Below are 20,314 nucleotides of genomic sequence, written 5' to 3' on the forward strand. Positions count from 1 at the left end.
TTTGCATTTGACGTTTTTACTGTAAGCAATTATGAAACTGTGAAAACAGTACTGGACAACAAATTCAGTGATGGTAGTTGTAATACAGTAGTGAGACTATGGGTATTGTAAAATGAATTAGTACAGTAACTAGGGAACCGAATTCACAAAAATATAGATGGTGTACAAAGTTTGCCTACAGGGCTTTCTGAAAACCAACCAACCAACTCATGACTCAAGTTTATTTTTTATTGTTTTTCTACTTTGTACATTTCTACATGTACTAGAGACATCAAAATTCTGAAATATGGAATTATATGCCTTTGTTTTAGATAAGACAGGAAAGGTGGAGAGTGAGCGGGGGAATAACATGCAGCAAAGGGCCGCAGGAAGAGTTGTAAGCTCGTTTTAAGAAGTTTAGTCAGTTTTTGCTTAAAACAAGACAATTTGACTATATTTAAGAATATTTGGCTTGTTTCTAGTAGGCTTATTTGCAGTGGAGCAGAAAGTTGATCATAGAAGACTAACTTCTACAGGCTATATATCAAAGCAACAATTACAGAGCTGCTATAATAAAATCAGAACCCACAGATAATGCTCCAATAAAGGTATCTGGGTGGTAGATAAAAGATTCTTATTATTCCAGTATCACAGATCTGACAACATAGTGGATGTGTCAGTTGGTTAAACTGCTGTAGAGCTCAGTCTGCCAGTTGGTTGCTACTAGCAAAATAATGTTCAACTGAAACCAAGTGCTGGTGGCAGAACAAACATTAGCAAATGTTTTTTTTTTTCTCTTTCAGTTAGCCTACTTAAGAGGAAAAATGTGCATCAGTCAACAGTTTTATATTCGTGTGAGAAACTGGAGGAAAACGCAGTCAGCAGGAAACAGTTTATTGAATGAGCCAAACCACTAAACTTTCACCCCCTCAGTGGATGAATGTTAAAAAAAAAAGACTTCTAGTGTCAAGTTTGAGTGGAGGAGGATTTAAATAACCTACTGTATATGTGTGATCACACTGGAGTCAACTTAACACAGTGTGTGACTCGAATTACATTAAACTGCCAAATTTTATGTCATTCTGAAACTGCACTCGTGTTCGTGTGGCCGGTGTCACACTGTGTGACTGTGTGTAATTACAACACGGCCCTTCATATGATCTTGTGATATGTATGGTTCATGTTCTCTTCGTTTCCCTCGTGGGAAATCGTAGGCGATCCACAAACACCAACATGACAGTGACTGTTCAGAGAAGTTCCCCTTTTAACCTTCCCAGTCCTCCAGCACTTCCCAGTCCTGTTTCTCATATTGTCAGACAGAATGAAGTTAATCACAGAGAGTATTATACCTCTCAGGTAAGAACTATTATATTAAATTATTGTTAATTGGGCTTTAATGGTCCAATGATTTTCTATAGGATGTAAAAAATTAAAATAATCTTCCTGTCCAGTTAATCCTGGTATGGCGATGCAATAGTGGTTTATATGAGTGCATATTTCTTACATGTATCTGTTATGGAACTACATCATAGAACTGAAGTTTAAAAAAAAGGTAATTACTCAGAATTTCTTATTGTAATCATTTGCACATGAAAAATTATCTTTTGCAGAATTGATTTGTAAGTTTTTTATTTTGTGAAATTAAGGAAATTGTATGATGTTGTGGTGAGGATGAGAGTTACATGAGAAAAACATGAATTAGTGTTTTTATTGTTACAAAATATAGACTATTACTGCACCTTAATATTTAAGGTAAGAGTGAGATATTTTTGGATTTTGGCTCATTGCAAAGACGAAGCCAGCAGAAGCCTGGCTCTGTCCAAAGTTGTATGATGTAGGGTGCTCCAGTAGAAGAATATGGTGGAAATGGAATATAATACTCATAAGTGTGTTTTCATTAGTGTATAAGAATTGTTGTGTTTCCGTTACCTTGAATGAGCGGTATACCACGCTGAATGGAAAAACTATACCATGTGCATCATATATAGGAAGGCTCCGTCATCTGCACACGACAGCAACAGTCTGTACAGCTTTGCAAAAAGTTAATCATCGCACACTACACAGTCACTTTTTCCGTTTCTACCTGTGTGACTGTTTAAGCAGCTGCTTGATCAGTGTCCTGTTGATGTGATGACATGATCAGTGTTACTGATGTGAATAGTTCTGTTGTGGGTTAATTGAAATGGAAAAATCATCCTACATTTGGCTGTTTTTGGAATTTTTGATCATATATCACGCAGTTCTTAAAATGGTACAAATATGATAATTGTACATATAGCCAGGTGTTTCTAGTGTTTGAACTAGTACTAGAATAGTTTTTTGTGTGAAATTGTTGCAGTGGAGGGTGTTTCTTTCTGTGAAGTGGCACTGTCACACTGGGAACAGCACGTTCCTCTTACTAGAGTACAGCGCAGGTTCAGATCACACAAGAGTGCTGAGTGCTCATTAAGACGCTAGAGACACGGAAGCTGCTGTACCAGGAAAAAACGAGTGACTGCTGAATAGATTTGTGAAAAGCTTTTGGCTGTGTGATATCTTCACCATAGGAAAGACTCAATAGCAAGTTGGCAGGGGAGATATAAAGTCATGTTGAGGTCTGTGTGTGCGTCTTTGCACGCAGGCTGCACCATGTATTGAGAAGAAAAAAAAACTGCTGTTGTCTAGTATTGTCTTGTTTTATACTGCATATTATTGTCTCGTACTGTCCAGAACTGTCTTGTATTGTCTTGTGTGTTTGGATTCGTGTGAATCCCTACTGGGAAGGTACATAAGTAGACAAGAAGTTAGACCATCCAATGACGTAATTTGGCCAGAATGAAATGATTGGCTTATTCGAGGCCTGCCACAGCCACAGATGCTGTATTTTTTCTCCCTTTTTTTTTGCTGAAGCATGTGATTTATTAATTGTTCTCGAATGTTTCTTAATTACATTACATACCCCAGCTTTAATGTACAGATATGAGAAATGTTTAACTGTAATTTTCTCATCTGTTTCTTCACAAGGAAGTAAATAAGTGTATTTCCCAAACTGTTGTATTTTTTCCCCTCAGGAACAGAGCAGGGTCTTGCAGACAGACTCTGAAATCTGTCCTGCTTTATCTCTGGGATGTTTACTCTGTACCTACACCTGCTGGCAGAGACATCCTGACTCTACTGTCTCTCTGTGTCACACTTGCCATCGTCACTGGCGGCCTGCTTCATCACTGGCTGTCGAAGACACTGAAATACGACCATGAGGCGTCCATTCAGACCGCCTGCGTCTACAGCGTGTCCATGTTTCTGGTGTCGTTCCTGTGTCACCCTCTGCGCTGCGTGCTGACCATGACCCTTCCCACCGTCTGCACCAAACAGGGACGCAAACTCCTCATTTCAGCCTCTGTTATGATTTTAGTTTTGAACGTGGTCCCTAACATCACAGTGAACGTCGGGGCAGTCGCACGCCTCCTTAAGTGCACCGCTGAGGGTTTCACTAAGACTTTATTAAACTCCTCTGAACCTTGGAATGAAGCAAAGCGGGACCTTGTTGAGGAAGCCATCAAAGTAAAGAGGGAAGACTTGAGCATTGTCACCAACTTGAGGAAGTTAGATCACTTCACACATGTTGATGTGTCAGAAGTCAAAAGCAGGTTTACTCAGATGATTGGGCAGATAGAGGTCAACTTCTCACACGCCAGGAGCCTCCTGAAACACTGCCAACTGCTGTCAAACCGGATCCTCGCTGCCATTTTTGTTGCTTTACTCATCTTTGAGTCTGCACGCTATTTGAAATCTTATCTGACATCTGTTCAGTTTGATAATGGGTACATCTCCAAAGAGCTCCTGCAAAAAGAGACTCATGCTGGCGACAAAAAGACAGTTAAAAATAAAACTTATCCCACAAGCTGCAAAATAACCAGTCAGGAATGTACCTCCTGTTTCATAACACTGGTGGTGGTAACTTTATATTTCATTGCAATAACGTTAATCGTAGCTCTGGATTATGTTGTGTATCATGTAGTTCAGGTGATTGTGCCGTGGTTACTGGATTTTCCACCAACATCTGCCTGCATAAGTATTAATTACAAGGTAAGACAGCACACAAACTGTTTCACCATCTCTTACACACGTTTTATGGGTCAACGTCGTGTTTTCATCATTAGCTGGAGGGAAAACGAAGGAAAAACTGGAGGCAAACACAGATCAGAAGCCACATAATCAAGATAAAATTACTTCTTTCCATGTCGTTAGCTGCCAGTGTGGTTCAAAACTGAAGTTTTATCACATACCAGCTGCCACTGCCAGTCGAAAAATACAAAAAAAAAACAAAATTAAGACAAATACGGTTAAACACGATAAGCTTGGAGATGTGTGCGAGATGTGTGCAAAATGAAAATTCAGTTATTATCTACTTCACCCTCACGCCGATTGAAGGTTGTGTTTTGTTTTGTTTAGTGGACAGAACACCGCTGCAGTTTCACAAGAAAACAGTGTTGCAGAATCTCCCAAACAATATAAGTGAATGGTGACCAGTTTTCAATCTGAAAAAATGACAGAAAAACAAAAAAAAACAAAAGGCCTGACATGCCAAGTTGACTTGAAAATTGTCATTTACACCATGTTTTTAGCCTAAATCTTCACTGTAAATCCTTAGCTTGGTGTCACGTGCATACTATCTTTTTTTGTTTGTTTGTTTTGCCTTTATTTAACCAGGCATTAAGAACAAATTCTCATGGCAGCCAGGCAGTCTGAGGTGGGCGTGTGGGGTGTGACGGTGTATGAGCAAGCGTGAATGGCGTGTCGGGGCCAGAAGACCTAGATTACACCACATAAGCAGCACTGATGCACTCACTTAAATTGTGTGGTAGATTCTGTTTTCCTGTGAAATTGCAGATGTGTTCTGTTGTCTAACAAACTAAATCCGACCTTCAGTCAGCGTGAGGGTGAGTAGACAATGACTGAATTTTAATTTTGGGGTAAACTATCCCTTTAAACAGAAAAACACAGCATATTACCTTCTGAATTCTCTCTTTTACTAAATTTACTGAACGCCACAAAAATAGTTAAGACCATTAAATTAACAAAATGAAAACATCAACAACAACAAAAACTCCACCCAAGAGAGTCGGCATCTATATATATTCAAGAAAACTTGGATTTTCTTCATCCATTATTAAGAAACAACCCAACAAAACTTGCTGGCTAGTGTAAGCTGACATGTTTAGGGAATCATTTTGCCTCCACCTAAGCGCTGCCCACAAAAAAAAATGTCATAATGTTTACCAACACAAAACTGTTTATTGAATTTGGCTCCTCACATTTTTATGTATTTTCTCTCCTGATAGGTTGAGTCGTTCCTGTCCGCTTTGTGTATCATCCCAGACTGCTGTGTCACACAGGAGCTCACAAACTTCCACAGAGAGTACAAGTGGACCTTCACCCCCGAGCCGTCGCTCTGCGATGTGACCACCTCAGCTCCAAACCGAGGAGTCACCCTCCTGCTGGGGTGTCTGTGGGTGATGAGCTACTCTCTGGTTTTCCTCGAGGTTTACGCCAGACGGCTGCGCAGGAAAATCTCCGCATCCTTTTTCAGAGAGCAGGAGGAGAGGAGAACGGATTACCTGAAGAAGAAAGTACAAATGAAGCAGAACAGAAATGAGCATAAAGAGCCTATTTCTGTGGAGGTTAGCCACGGATGAACCTTCACTTTACAATGCGATGCTAACCCAAGTTTTCTAAGGGTGGTTTCAGCCATGCTAGGCTTGCAGTGTAGCTCTATGGATGGTCTGTCGGTCCACCACTTTGGTCCACGCTGAAATATTTCAACAACTATTACATGGATTGCTATTTTTTTATATATAAACATGCAAAGTCCCCAGAGGTTTAAGCCTACTGACTTTGGTGATCCCCTGATTTTTGATCCCGAGTTTCACATTTAAGTTTTCAGTTAAATGTCTCTGCAACTTTTGGATGGATTGCCTTCAAATTTTGAACAAACATTCATGTTCCTCTCAGGATAAAATTGCATGTAACTTTGGTGTTATTTTAGCCTTTCACCGAGGCCAAAATGTCATTATCCAATACCTTTAGCTTATGAACAAGCACATGCAAACTAAGTGTGATGTGATGGGAAAAAGATCCTGTAGGAAGTTATAATGAGAGAACCTCTCAAAAAGTGACTTAAAATCTCAAAAATATCAACTTACTAACTCAAAATAAAGACTCATCTCAAAATAATGAATTAGTCATATCTTAAAATAATGAAAAGCTTCCTCAAAATGATAGCTATCACAAAAGAATGGCTTAATATCTCAGAATAAGTATTAGTATGTCTGTTATTTTGGGAAAGTTCATGACACTGGCAGAAATTTAATTGATAATCAGTAAATGTTTCCATGCTAACAAATTGAACTAAGATGGTGAATGTGATGAAGCATGTATTCATGCTGATGTTGAGTGTTTAGCCCAAAGCACTGCTGTGCATAATTACACCCTCGCAGAGCTGCTTGCGTAACTGTAAGTCTTGTTTTCTCTCAGATTTGTGGCACATCACTCAGGGCTATTGTGCTGAGTTTCTGTTTTTGCTGAAGAAAACCTTAAGACTGAGAGCATCCTGTCTGAGTCACTGCAACACCTTTTGCTCTGCAAGCGTACGACCACTCAACACCAGCCTCGCAGGGGCTCTGAGGCATCCACGGGAGATGTATGTGGTTTTTACAGACGAACCACCATAACTGCATCCACCACTTTGCACCGGACTTGTTTGTTAGTCAGAACAAAACAATTTTTTCCACATAAAGGTCACAGAGCACATGGTTCACTATATGTTTTTCTTTACTGTGTGAGCAGTGTGTTTATTCCTCTTGTGTGTATGAGTAAACCTGTGTATTTTTTACCCCTTAGCCCCACTAGATGCCACTGTGGTGCTTTGGACAGACGAGGGCGGAGAATAACACAGTCAGGATATGAAGAGCAATAGATTGGATCTTACAATTTTTTGAATATTTTATTGGCCTAGATAACTTTAATAGATTAAATGAATCATTTTCATGCGAACACATCCAACAATTCAACAGCCTATTTTAATCAGTGTGTTCTTACAAAGAAAAAAAAAAATCACTTCTGTTCTCTGACAAAGTCTTTTCCATTTCATCAGACTGCTCCTGCTTAAAACTCCCATGAGGCTTTTGGGAGTTTATTTTAAGACATCATCCCAGAATAATAATAGAATACCTTTCTATCATCTATTTTTAATCCTGACTTTTTATCCACTTCACGATTGTCTCAAAATTCAGCAGCCTGTGTAAAGATGATACACAGTTGTTGGTCCAGAAATAATGAATTATTCATGTGTTTTCTGTTGCTAAGAATTCTCACGTCAGTGTCAGGCTTCCTATGTGTGTGACAGCTCAGTCTGGGCTCCCAGTGAGCTGATTCATTATTGTTCAAATGTAAATAAATATGTCCCAATTAGCATCCAATTTTCTTCCTCTTGTAGTAGCTTTAAAGGGACAGTTCACCCCAAAATCTAAAATACCTCTGACCTGTAGTGCAAGTTATCCATCTAGGGGTTTTTTTGTGTGTGTGAATTTCAGCCTTTTGGAGATATCAGTCGGGGAGCTCTCTGCCTTCTCTCTAATATAAAGGGAATAAATGTCACTTGGCTTGTGTTGGCCACAGCACAAAAAAAACCATTTGAATTGAGAACCTGTATTTTGTTTTTTTTTTCCAAAAATCATGACCCGATTACTCAATATAATCCACAGACCTGGTTAGCTGTTAGTTTTCCATGTATTATGGTCAATTTTCTATTTTCTATTTATGCTTCTTGACTTGTAGCTTTTGCTTTTTATCTGTCTTTATATTTTTTTATACTGTGTTTATTGTTATGCACCAGCAGTTAACCTCATTCTGATTCTGATTCTGATTCTAAACTTGATGTTAACACTGAGTGAAACATTAAAATTCAAGACTCAAATAGAAATGTGAACAGAACTCCCTCTGCACAACCAGTCTCAAGGATCAGGTGCCAGTCGGCCACAGGAGCATCTGAAATAAAATCATTAGCATAAACCACTGCACGCTGAACTGAGTTACTGTGAGTTTATGAAGAGCAAACAGCGCGTTTCGCCCGTGGCTTCTCCAGGTTCTCTCAGCAGAAACTCACAGGTAACATTCTTCAAAAACATTTAACATTTAACATTCCTAAAAAAACATTTTTCAAAAGATAATTTTCAATTTATTCAGAAAGCATGATCAAAAAAGATCAAAGAAAGATTGATAAAGGGTTACAAGTGTTACAAGAATTATATGTAACGTCATACCATTATACAGATGACTAAAGTTACAGATTTTAAAAAGAGATAGACTGCAGGTCTTACTTCTGTCCCTCTACAATGTGAGACAGAAAGGGGGATGAATGTTTATGTTGATGATTTTACTCAAATAGAAATATTCTAGACATCTTTCATTTTATTTCCATGAAGTTCAGCTAAGCGTGTTTGCTACCTTTGGAAACTTATCGATCTCTGCTAGAAAGTAAAATAAGTGTCTGTGGGTGTGAATAAACAGCATGTTTGTATCCAGCAGGCAGGAAGCATGCAAGCACTAATTATTATAGTACTTTGTTCAAACAGAGAATAGACCAGACTTCTTAGCATGCAGCAGTTCAATCAGGTAATTACCTGGACAAAAAGTGTTCTGCAGGCTTTCTCTCCTCTCTATGAAGTTGTTATCTGTTCATTAGAGGAAGCCAGGTGGACTGAATGTTCTGAGAAGGAAAACTATTCTTTTATGAAAATGCAAGCATCGCTCATGCATTAGCATTCATACTGACAGTCCTGTCCGCAGATAGAGGCTTAAAGAGCTTTTCTGGGCTTTAAGTGGTTTGTTAGAATCTGTTTTCATAGCTTTGAGAAATTTAATTTGAATGGGAGAAGGAACAGTATCAGCATCTACCGCACAAAGTGCCAGGAGCTGTGAAAACTTTCTCAGATGTCACAGAAATAGCAAGGATGTTAAAGGGATAGTTTCAGGTTTTTTGAAAATGGGATTGTATGAAGTACTCATCCACAGTCAGTGTATTAACTACAGTAGATGATGGTCGGCACACCTCCAGTTTGGAGAAGCGGCAGGAGAACTGGTGTAGGAAACTAAGCAATGTGCTGCTGTGAACAGAGTCAACAGCAAACTGTATTTTAGCCACCTAAAAAATCTGTATCAGTTTAAGAATATGCTATAATTTTTTAATATTTTCACAGATTTACCTTCAGAAAGCCCCTTCCGATGAGAAACGCCAAACAAATAAGGCAAATATCACTCTTTCCAAAGCAACCAAATTCAGACAGAAACAGAAACACCAGTAGAATGTCAACTTCTCCCCTCCAACAGGTGATTCAGAGTCCCTCCATTTAAATGAAACACCCTGAAGATTTCTTTTGTACATCAGTCTGCCCTTCTGCTAAACAAAATCAATGTGCTGGTAAATGCAAATAATGATAAAATTATTTAAAGGGAAAGTTCATCTCAAAATCTAAAATACCCCCTGGACTGTAGTGCTATTTATCCATCTAGATTTTTTTGGTGTGAGTTGCAGAGTTTTGGAGATGTCTGCCTTCTCTCCAGTATAATAGCATTCAGCTTGTGGTGCTCAAAGCACTAAAAAACATTTACATTCAAAAAATTCAAAACCAGTTTCTCTTTCCACAAACCATGACCTGGTTACTCAAGGTAATCCACAGAACTTGCTGTGAGCAGTTTCATGCAGGAACTATTTTCCTCCCAGTAGAAAGAAAGCTTCTGGTAGATTCTGCTGCAGAAATTAAGTAATTCATACAAAACTCTGCAACTCAGACCAAAAAATCTAGATGGATAAAAAGATATTTTGGATATTTTTGATATGGGGGAGAACTGTCCTTTAAAATCTCACTTAAAATTGCATTTTTATATTTGTTTAAAAATATTTGTGACCCCAAAGTGGGACTAATCAACATAAATATTTCTGGACATGAACTTAAACATGTTTACCTTTGAGTAAAAACTTTTCATTACAAAGGTGTTGCAAGAAAATGAATCCACCTGGTCATTTCGACCCACTTATGCATCTGAGAGTCAAGAATTTCCTTTTGCACATTCACTGCACTGTGTTCAGCTCCATGTCTCCTGTAAAAAAAAACAATTTTTGGTTGATTGTGGACAGCACTGAACATTTTGTGTGGACATCAGACAGGAAAACATGAATAAATCTGTTTTTTTGAAAAAAAAAACCAAAAAAAACCAAAAACATGAGCAGCAAAGGGAAATTGTGGCATTACAGATTTCAGTATTTTTCAATATATTTCCCCACTTGGACTTTGGATGTCTTAATATGAGAGTTTCTGCTGCAATTTGTTTGTATGAAGCATGCACAACGACTGGATAAACTATTCTAAATACTGTATACACTTAAAGCGATATTGATTTTGTTTTAAATGGCTAAAATATGTTTTGCTGCTGACCCTGTCCACAGCAGTACAATGTTTAATTTCCTACTACTTCCTACTTCCTAATCCCACTTCAAAAACCCTTAATATTATGATGCCTTCCTGTCTGTCCTTGAAAAGACATGAAAATATTTGAATTCTGTCACCCCATCTGTGCAAAAACCCAGAGAATCCAAAACTGTTAATTTGTCCTTTCACACAGGAAAATTACGTCGGCTAGCAGCAAAAAAAAAAAAAAAGGTCTACTTCGTAATTAGTGCCATTTCATTTCAATGTCCAGTCGCTGCTGTGTCAATGTGCTGAATTGCAGGCTACCTCCTCTGTTCTGTGAGTAATTACAGGGTTACAGCCGTGGCCAGCTGACATGACATTCTGAGCTTGGATGGGGAGGTGGAATTGATTTTTAAGTTGGTGGCTGTTCAAGGCAGTGTGTTTCAGGCAGTGTGGATATAATAGTGTGTGATGTGAAAGAGAGAGAGGGGGGAGCACTGGGAAAATAAGGAGGCAGAGGAACACACACACAGAGAGAGAGAGAGAGAGAGAGAGAGAGAGAGAGACAGATGTGGATGGCTGGAGAGGCTCTGGAGGAGTAGTCATCTGTGTTTCTTGGTTTGTTGCACCTGAGCGCTGATACCATGTCAGAGTGAGTCCTGCCTTCTGCAAATGATGGTAAGCTGCACATTTTCTTCTGTTACAAATATTTGGTGCATATTTATTTACTATCACACACTTTTATTATTATTATTTTTTAACCTAAATCAACTGTGAATGTTTTATAGCAGTTTCATTTCCTTTGCTCAGAGGACGTATAAAATGATAGGGGGTAATAAGGGGGGCAGGGTTATGTATTTCTTTTGCTTTTTGCTGTTATGAGGGTAGTAGTGACTTTTCTGGGAGTCCAGGGGAGGGTCTTTTATTTTTATTTTCATTTTTATTTACACCAAATTAATATTCCAGCCTTCTCTTGGACTATATTAAGGGGGAAAAATTTACCATTTTTATGTGGATGTTCAGTCAGTCTTGATGATAAATATTATCAATCTAATCAATAAATTCCTCAGTGCATGTTGACCAAGAAAGCTGAGTTCTGCTGCTCGTGGAGCTGTGCCAGCAAGAGTCTGATGCCCACATCCACAGTGCTGTGTATCACCTCTCTAACCTATAGCTATTACTTTGTTGGCCAAAAGCCAACCGTCGCATTAAGTGACAAAAATACTCTAAATCTTTAAATCAGTGACATCACTGTGACATCAAAGGTGCAGGAAGAGCAACAGATTTTTGCAGCAGGAGAACTCAGTGAGGAATTTTCTCTTTCAGATTCAAATTTAGCCTGTTTAAGTAAATTATTCTAAAATACAGTGTGACTGGAATATTCATAACTTTGTTATATTTTTCATAAAATTGGAAATTGTTGATTTCACTTCTAATGTTGGCATTGGTGGCTTCGGTGGTGTTATTTTATTAATATGTTGAACCTGCAATAACTGATGTTTTTGACCACTTGGGGGCAGCATTCATAAGAACACAACACTGACATATCAAGACCTTTTAAAGCTATGATATGTGACTGTAATTTCTTGAGTTGTGTACTTATATTACGCCCCAAGTATTTCCAACGATGTTCGTGCTCACAGAAATCTGTCATTTATTCCAGGTAATGGCGCCTTTCTTGCTAGCTAGTTGCTAGTTGTTAGAGAGTGAGAAAGGAAGCCTGCAAATAGGATTAAACTTTTAATATTACCTCGTTCATGAACATGATTTCTGCCTGACTCATGCGAGGAGGATTTTCATCAGCTAGGGGAAGATAACAACTCCCATGACCCCATGCCACCTCACGACATCAACAAACTATATTTTTTTATTATTATTTTATGTGAGATACTCTGCTGAAAGGCACTGAAAGTTCATATCTATCTAATGATAACACTGCTGCATATAAACCCCCAGGGTTGAGGGAAGGGAAGGCATCAGGACTGTAACCTACACCACTGCTTTTTGCAAACGGCAGAGTGGGAGTTTCCATTTGAAAAACACAGCAAATAACACAGATGGAGTCGCACTTTAAAGGGATAGTTCAGATTATTTGAAGTGGGGTTGTATATGGTACTTATCAATTGTCAGTGTATTAACTACAGTAGATGCCAATCCTCATGTCCCCAGTAAGGATTAGCAGAGAGGAGCACCAGCGCAGAAGCTGAGCAGTGAATAGCTGGGGACTGGGTCAACAGCAAAATGCATTTTAGCCACTTAAACAAGGTCCACCTCCCCAAAAATCAATATCCATTTAAGTATACGCTACATTTAGAATATTTTCACCACTTTATGTTGCAGTCAGACAGCCTTTTCTGACGGGAAACTGAAGTTATTAAAGATAAATATCGCTCCCACCAAACCAACCAAACTCCATTGGCAAAATCAGTAGTTTTACCTTACAGAACAGAGGAGTTTGTTTGTGCTATTGTTTGACTTCAGAGAATTTGAACGATCCTTTTAAAACACCAAAATCACACAATAACACAAACAAACTAACACATCAGGGAGGCGGCAAACCAGCAACTCGCATGTTCTGTGAGGTAAAATGACTGATTTGCTTATGGAGTTTGGTTTATCTAGTGAACTTGTTAGCAGACAGTTGCCTTTTTGCACATCCAGCAGTTACAGAGCAACATTATCATTAATCTGTAGATGTGTCACTGTCTACCTGATTAATTTAAATCCAATATTAACTCTCTTTTAGCTGTTTTTGGTCTCCACCAACTCCTAAACTCCTGCTAAATGCTCCTACAGTTTGTTTCTGATCAGGTAGTGTACAGTTAGTTTTTAAAGCTTTTTTTTTTTTTTTTACTGAAAACAGCTGCCTGCTGGAGAGTCAGAACAAAATTATAAATCATGTTGGGGAATGTTGTTTTTCAAGATGTTAAATATATAATTCAAACCTTCTCCTTTCCCCAGTGAATTTCATTCATTTGTCACTATTGTTTCTGCCTTCAGGATTCTTGTTTTGTGCCCCTGGAGATCAACTGAATTGTGGCCACAGGACTTGAACACGATGGAGAACAACACAACCATCTTTCAGGATGTCACTCAGGTTGTAAATCTGACTGAAATACCTATAAACCCTCTTGAAGAACAGGTCATAACAATATTTTTGACAATACTTATTTGCGTAGTTGGGATTGCCGGGAACATCATGGTGGTGCTGGTTGTGCTGCGCACTAAACACATGGTGACCCCGACTAACTGTTACCTCGTCAGTCTGGCGGCTGCAGACCTCATCGTGCTGCTGGCTGCAGGGCTGCCGAACATCTCTGATGTCGTAGCCTTTTGGATATACGGATACACCGGGTGCTTGTGTATAACTTACCTTCAGTACCTGGGCATCAACGTGTCATCCTGCTCCATCACTGCCTTCACCATCGAACGATACATCGCTATCTGTCACTCCATAAAGGCGCAGTTCATATGCACTGTTTCCCGGGCCAAGAGGATCATAGCTGGCGTCTGGATCTTCACCTCGCTCTACTGCATCATGTGGTTCTTCTTGGTGGACACAGATGAAACCGTCTACACCAATGGAGTGGTGGTCACCTGTGGCTACCGCGTCTCCAGGAGCCTCTACATGCCGATCTATTTCCTGGACTTCACTTTGTTCTATGTGATCCCCCTCACCGTGGCCACGGTGCTGTACGGGCTCATCGCCAGGATTTTGTTCATGAGCCCCCTGCCCTCGCATCTGAACGACAGGGCTGAAGGAGGGTCGGTCCACCAGGGTCACTCCAACAGCACCAACAAGGCCAACAAGGGGTCGGTCTCTGCACGGAAACAGGTACTGGAAACGCTAGATTGCCACACAGTTTAGAGGGCTTGAGGACACTGATTGTATTGTCTTCTCATAGGTGGCCACTTCAATATTTGAGTACTGCAGGACAGTGCAACATTTCTTGTAGTGGCCACTTTACTATCCTCCAAGTTCTTAGGCCACTTAATCAGAAAAGTATCTTGTTTTGACTTGTGAAAACCAAATGTATTCATACTAAATGAGGCAGGGAAACTTTAACAAGGATTTAAATCACAGCATCACAGCAGGTAATCCAACTTACAGTCCAGCCTGGTCCAGAACCGACTTGATGCTGTATTTCACTCCTATGGTGCATATATCTGGTACATCTTCAAATCACATGTTCAAAAACTGATAGAGATATAGGTTTCTCCTGATTTCTAATTACCACAGCCTCGTCTAAAACCTTCTCCTCATGCGCACTAAACCTGCATCACAGCATCACCACCTGGTCACCTGATGATACTACAACAATAAATGTTTTAAGTATTGTGAAAATTTCAATAATATGAAAGTATAGATAAGATGCGATAACAAATTTACTCAAATATGATATGTACTTGCAACATATAATCCTTCAACAGAATTGTGTTTTTAGGACAATAGTTTTGAATTGAATGCTGGTTTAAACTGTTATGAAACAACTAGAATAAATAAATAAATAAATAATTTCCTGGGATTAATCATATTACATTTTTGACATTATGTTATGGGCCAGATGGAGGACGAGACTGGACCAGAAGTGGCCCATGTGCCAGCAGTTTGAGACCACATGTTTAGAGTATTGAGGCTAACGACAGTAATTAGGAGAATATATTCCTTATACCAAATGAGATACCGAAATTCGTCCATTTTTAAATGGGTATGTCATGAAAAATAATTTTTAGAAAAAAAAAATCACGAAATACATACTGACTATTTAAAACCAATTTATTAGAAAAGTAAATAAAAGTACAAGTAAATGTTTGGCCTAATAACTGTAAAAAAAACAAAAAAAAAACAAGCAATGCAGAAGTGTGTGACTGTCACACACTCATGTCTCACAAGTTTCCACAGTCACTTGACACGAACCAGCTAAATATATCAGGGCTGCTGGCACAAACATTATAGAAAAGTACTGAAAACATTTGAAAGTGATGCAGCCATCCACCTTTTGTATTTATTTACTAATACAGTATATATTTTTAAGGAATTGATTGAGTAGCTAGTAGGTACTGAAGTACTGATCCGTCCACCCCTCGAAGAAATCTTTTTCAGCCAGACCTCAAAGTCAGGATTTTCCAATTTTTTCATCATGCTGGGGACTGCGATGTCTTGTCCACCATTTTTGTCCAGACTGAAATATCACAACAACTGTTGTTAGGTTCCTACTTCTGTAGAAACAGGGGTGTCTGGCACATCTTCACCCAGGGGAAGCAGAAAGGCTTCAGGGAGGTTTTGATGACTCTGATGAAGGCCAGAGATCAAATGCTTTTGTATGAGAAATGCTGTTTAGTTGTTTGAGTAGAAAACATGTTTGGTATACTACTGTACAAGTGTTGCTGGAGTTTTACCTCTTTCAGATGTTCATAATTCCCAGAGGATGAATCCTGCTGACTTTGGTGATGTCATGGCTGTTTTTTTCAAGCACTACCATGAGGTTCAGAACTTCAAGACCAGGATGACTTGTTATAACTTTGGCGATCCTCTGACTTTTCTTGGGTCATGACCAAATATTTGCAAAACTAATGACATTTCCATTATCTTCAGGTGCAGTGCTAAATGGAAATGTTAGCATGCTAAGATAGGTAACATACCTCCTATTATACATCAGTGCTGTCTGGATGGTTGAACAGCTTTGGAAACCCCGTCAACTTTCTGAGATTTGACATTTGGCATCTGTTTGCAGCAGGGTTTGACCTTCTCTCTAAAGTTCTCATTCGTTACTCTGCTATTTCTCTCACAACAGATGTGTACAAACGAGTGCAACACTCAGTCATCTATTCCTTGGTGCTTGCTGTCATTTTCCCTTTTCTGTATTAATTTTAGCTGAGCGTTGAAACTTCTCTCAGTTGATTGGGGAGTTATTCAGAACACCTGTTGCACAGTGTGTGGGGACTGACTCCTAAATAATAATTGAAAGCAGCTTGGTGCATTACCCTTCTGGCCAATCAGGGTGTGACGACGCCCTTTCTGTGGAGCTTAAGAGAGGAGGAAACTGCACACACAGGGTTTTCTAATCCTTCATCAACCTATCTCATTTCATGGGCTATTGTCAGCCAGAAAGTCTGGGCTTTGAGGGATTTTGAGCTTTCTGAAAAACAAAGTATAGTCTGAGTTAATATGAAAGAAACTTCCTGCTAAGTTACCTGCATCAGAGCAGATCTTAGATAACGCCAGCAGGCTTTATTTTGTTTATGGGTTTATTATTACAGAAACCCCCTATTTATACAAGTTCCCAAATACTGGAGAGGCATTTTTTTTTTTATTACTGAAGGTTATTGTTTTTTAATTGTGAAGGCTTTTTTTCAGGGGTGTTAGAAATTGTACCTCCATTCTACCTCTAGTCTCAGCATTCTACCATGAAATTGTTTTATTTTTATGATTTATTATTTACTCACCATTTGCTGCATATAGTTTTTGTGAGTAGCATCAGGAGAACTAACTAACATCTCATTATTCAGCCCTGTGGTGTAAAATGATCAAAACAGTAAATCCATCTTATGTAAAGATTTCAGGGATGGCCGTTGCCCCAAGCTGTGTGTGTGTGGGGGGGGGGGGGGGGGGGGGGGTGTGGGTGTGTGTGTGTGTGTGTGTGTGTGAGAGAGAGAGAGTGATACAGGAGATGCACGATGCCAGCTTCCAAATCTTCTTCCACAGGTGTTTTCAGTTCTCCCAATCACCCGTTCACCCACACAAACCCAACCCCCCACACCACCATCCCCGCCATCCAGTCCAGCCAATGAATGGGCAGCGTATGAGTAAAGCGTGAGCAAAGGCCTATGACTGTTAAATGTCTCCCTCCTATGCTTATTCACAGGAAGCGCCGCTTAATTATAACAATACTCATGGCTTCATGATCTACATGGAGTAATTTAGACACCCACTTTTTTTCCCTACTCCATGTAGATAAGAAATCATTGAACATAACATGACTCACAGTAATTGGTTGAGAATTTTAAATGTTATGTGGTTTTCATCCCGAAAAACTGCAGCTCCTTCATTTAAACGCATTTGTTCACTGGCCTGTCTTGACCAGATCAATATGCAGCAGCATTGACATTTCACAGAAATGGCCCAAAGTGTTCAATGTGGCATCAACTTATAAATGTCTAAGGGTACAACCTCACAGTGTTCAAATAGGGTGTACTAATACCCCTTAGGGATACTTTGGAGTACTGCAGGGGGTATATGAGATGTTTTTAAAAAGTTTATTTTAAAAGTTTATTTAAAAAATATCTGAATCTTTGTATAGTTTTTTTCCTACTAAAAATGTTTTGTGCTGGTCATAGGTGAAAAAATATTTCAAAGGTGTACATGATTGAAAAAACCTTTTGAGATCCCCTGTTACATAACACTGACATGAGTTATATCTCGTTATTTACTTCACTCTTGTTCCTTGTTTCCTTGCTCATCTGTCTCTTTCTCCATATCAACAGATAACAAAGATGCTGGCTGTGGTGGTCGTCCTCTTCGCCTTGCTCTGGATGCCTTACCGAACGCTGGTGGTGGTCAACTCCTTCATCGACCCGCCGTACCACAACACGTGGTTCCTGCTCTTCTGCCGGATGTGCATCTACACCAACAGTGCCATCAACCCCATCATTTACAACCTCATGTCTCAGAAGTTTCGTGTCGCGTTCAAAAAGCTCTGCAAGTGCAACTGGCGGCACAAGGAGAAGGCGGTGGAGTACAACGTGCCGATGTATTACAGCGTCATCAAGGATTCGTCCCATGAGAGCAATGAGCTGGTCACAGAGCAGGAGGAAGTGGGCGGCCAAACTGGCAAGAGGTTCAACGAAACGGATGACGACGCAAGCACGTTCAGCATTTCTTAATAAAGGCTTTAAGTTAGTAAATTAGGACAGACTGGGTGTCTAAGATAAATCATTTGTGAAATCTTTCATTTTAATGTTAGAGAAGTATTTGCTGATGCTAAAATCTTTAGATATTCTTCTTGTTTGATGTAACACAGGTTGTATTTGTGGTACTTTTGCATCAGTAATGTGACAGTGTTATAAATACAGTATGTGAGACCAGGCTTAAGACATAATGGCATCATAATGTGCATCACCATGACATAAAAATGAGTGGTTCTTCAAAATGTTTTTGTAAATATTGTACTCATCATTCTAGTATTCATAAAAACAACATGAAGGGCAGGGAAACATGGATATTTTATATGACATGTGACTGATGCTGTGGGAGTAAATTCATAACTTTACCTTGAGACGGTGTTGTGAAACAACGACCAAATTATCAGCATAATGGGTTTCTTGCTAACAAGTGCACTTTTGCTAATCAAGTGCTCAGGTTGCAGTGTATACTCTACACTCACAGCCTAAATATTTTCCTTTTTTACCCATGAACTCATCTACACATTTACCCCATTTCAACATGACGTTTTTAGAATCACAGACAACAACAGAGAGTTTTAGTTTGTTCCTGACAGGATAACCATCAGATTTGTTTTGGACATTAATTTCCCTCTCAGAAAGAATGTGATCTATCAACTTTTCATACATTTGGTGTAAATTTGGTTTGTTAGGAAATGCCTCAAAAAGGTCTGGCATACATTATTGTTCTGCTATAGGACAAAAAAACATTCTGGCTTATTTGTATTTCTACCACACATTATTATTGAAATATACAACCTTACAAAAACTTCTGAATTATTTTTTAATTTCCTGTATCAGTACTTTGTACACTCTTATTGTCAGACACAGAGCAAACTCTATACCCTAAAGTATTCCTTTAAAAACCCTCACTCTGATAGGGGTTACTTATTTTAGTGGAACATTTGCATGTTGGGAGGGGAGCCTTGACTGCAAAATGTCCAAAGCAATCCAAAAGAAAAAGTAACACCTGTTAGCTTGTTTACGCTTGTTAGCGATCCCAATGCAAATTTGTCATTTTCAGCATGTAGGTTGCTAGCTTGGAGGTTGCTGTTGTTTCCTGTAGCAGAAGGGGGCTTTGAAAACAAAGATGGCGGCCTGAAATATGCGTCCAGTGGCAGGTGTCGAGTCAGGCTACTCCAAAAGCAATCACATTCCCATTTGCCTCAGCTATACTTTGTGTTTAGTGCCAATTAACAAATGCTGGCATGCTAACATGCTAAACTGAATATGGTAAACGTCATACCTGCTAAACATCAGCATGCTAGCATTGTTTTTGTGAGCCTATTAGTGTTCAGACATGAGCATTTAGCTTAAAGCATCTCTGTGTCTAAGTACAGCTTCATAGAGCCACTTGTAAAAACTGCTAACTAATACAGAATTATGGTCAAATATGTCAGCAGGTGAGCTAACTACCTTCCATTGACAGCTAGCATGGTTTGAATGTAGGTCAGCTAAGCTAACTACCTACTCTGCATAATGAAGGGTGTTTTCAGATCTGTAGTTCCATTAATTTGGTCCTGACCTAAAGAATTATTTGTTCTGGTCCAATTTGTGTTCACTTTGACTTTTTAGAAACAAACCAAGAGGAGGAAATGTGAAGTTTTACAGACTCACAGGTAACTTGTTGATTGGACAATTCGGTGACTGCATCATCAGTGCATCATTGGGACCCACATGGGGAAACCAAATTCTGTTGACTACTACTACTACTAGGTTTCTGCAGCACTTTAATGCTTATGATGTGTTTATTCAAGAGCTCACAAAGATATAACCAATTATAAGCATTATTAGCAAATGACTGCATGTTATAGATACAGGACAAAAAGGAGACGTCTTGTAGCCTACAGGACACTGCTGACTGTGCCGGCCACCTCGCTGTCTCATGTCCACACAGAGACACCGTGCCGCAGTGCTACGTCTGCTGGCCCTATATCGTATATATA

At 39.2% G+C, this 20,314-nt stretch overlaps 2 protein-coding genes across 2 annotated transcripts; both read left to right on the top strand.

Moving 5' to 3' along the window:
* Window positions 1-1,285: 1,285 nt before the first annotated feature.
* ocstamp (osteoclast stimulatory transmembrane protein) lies at window positions 1,286-5,796 on the top strand. Its single transcript, XM_084719950.1, has 3 exons — window positions 1,286-1,335; window positions 3,030-4,044; window positions 5,301-5,796. The coding sequence occupies exons 1-3, from the start codon at window positions 1,301-1,303 to the stop codon at window positions 5,652-5,654; spliced, it is 1,404 nt and encodes a 467-aa protein (XP_084576076.1). The 5' UTR covers window positions 1,286-1,300; the 3' UTR covers window positions 5,655-5,796.
* A 7,427-nt stretch (window positions 5,797-13,223) lies between these two features.
* LOC146324845 (thyrotropin-releasing hormone receptor-like) lies at window positions 13,224-19,070 on the top strand. The gene is made up of 2 exons (XM_084719951.1): window positions 13,224-14,262; window positions 17,913-19,070. The coding sequence occupies exons 1-2, from the start codon at window positions 13,486-13,488 to the stop codon at window positions 18,309-18,311; spliced, it is 1,176 nt and encodes a 391-aa protein (XP_084576077.1). The 5' UTR covers window positions 13,224-13,485; the 3' UTR covers window positions 18,312-19,070.
* The last annotated feature ends 1,244 nt before the right edge of the window (window positions 19,071-20,314 follow it).

Source organism: Lutjanus erythropterus, chromosome 6, assembly GCF_056507025.1.
Source record: "Lutjanus erythropterus isolate fLutEry1 chromosome 6, fLutEry1.hap2, whole genome shotgun sequence".
Taxonomy (NCBI): domain Eukaryota; kingdom Metazoa; phylum Chordata; class Actinopteri; order Lutjaniformes; family Lutjanidae; genus Lutjanus; species Lutjanus erythropterus.

Coding starts and splice junctions, on each gene's coding strand:
- ocstamp (XM_084719950.1), top strand. CDS start 1,301: ATGAAGTTAATCACAGAGAGTATTATACCTCTCAG. Junction 1,336..3,029: donor GAGAGTATTATACCTCTCAG/GTAAGAACTATT, acceptor TTTTCCCCTCAG/GAACAGAGCAGGGTCTTGCA. Junction 4,045..5,300: donor GCATAAGTATTAATTACAAG/GTAAGACAGCAC, acceptor CTCTCCTGATAG/GTTGAGTCGTTCCTGTCCGC.
- LOC146324845 (XM_084719951.1), top strand. CDS start 13,486: ATGGAGAACAACACAACCATCTTTCAGGATGTCACTCAGGTTGTAAAT. Junction 14,263..17,912: donor CGGTCTCTGCACGGAAACAG/GTACTGGAAACG, acceptor CCATATCAACAG/ATAACAAAGATGCTGGCTGT.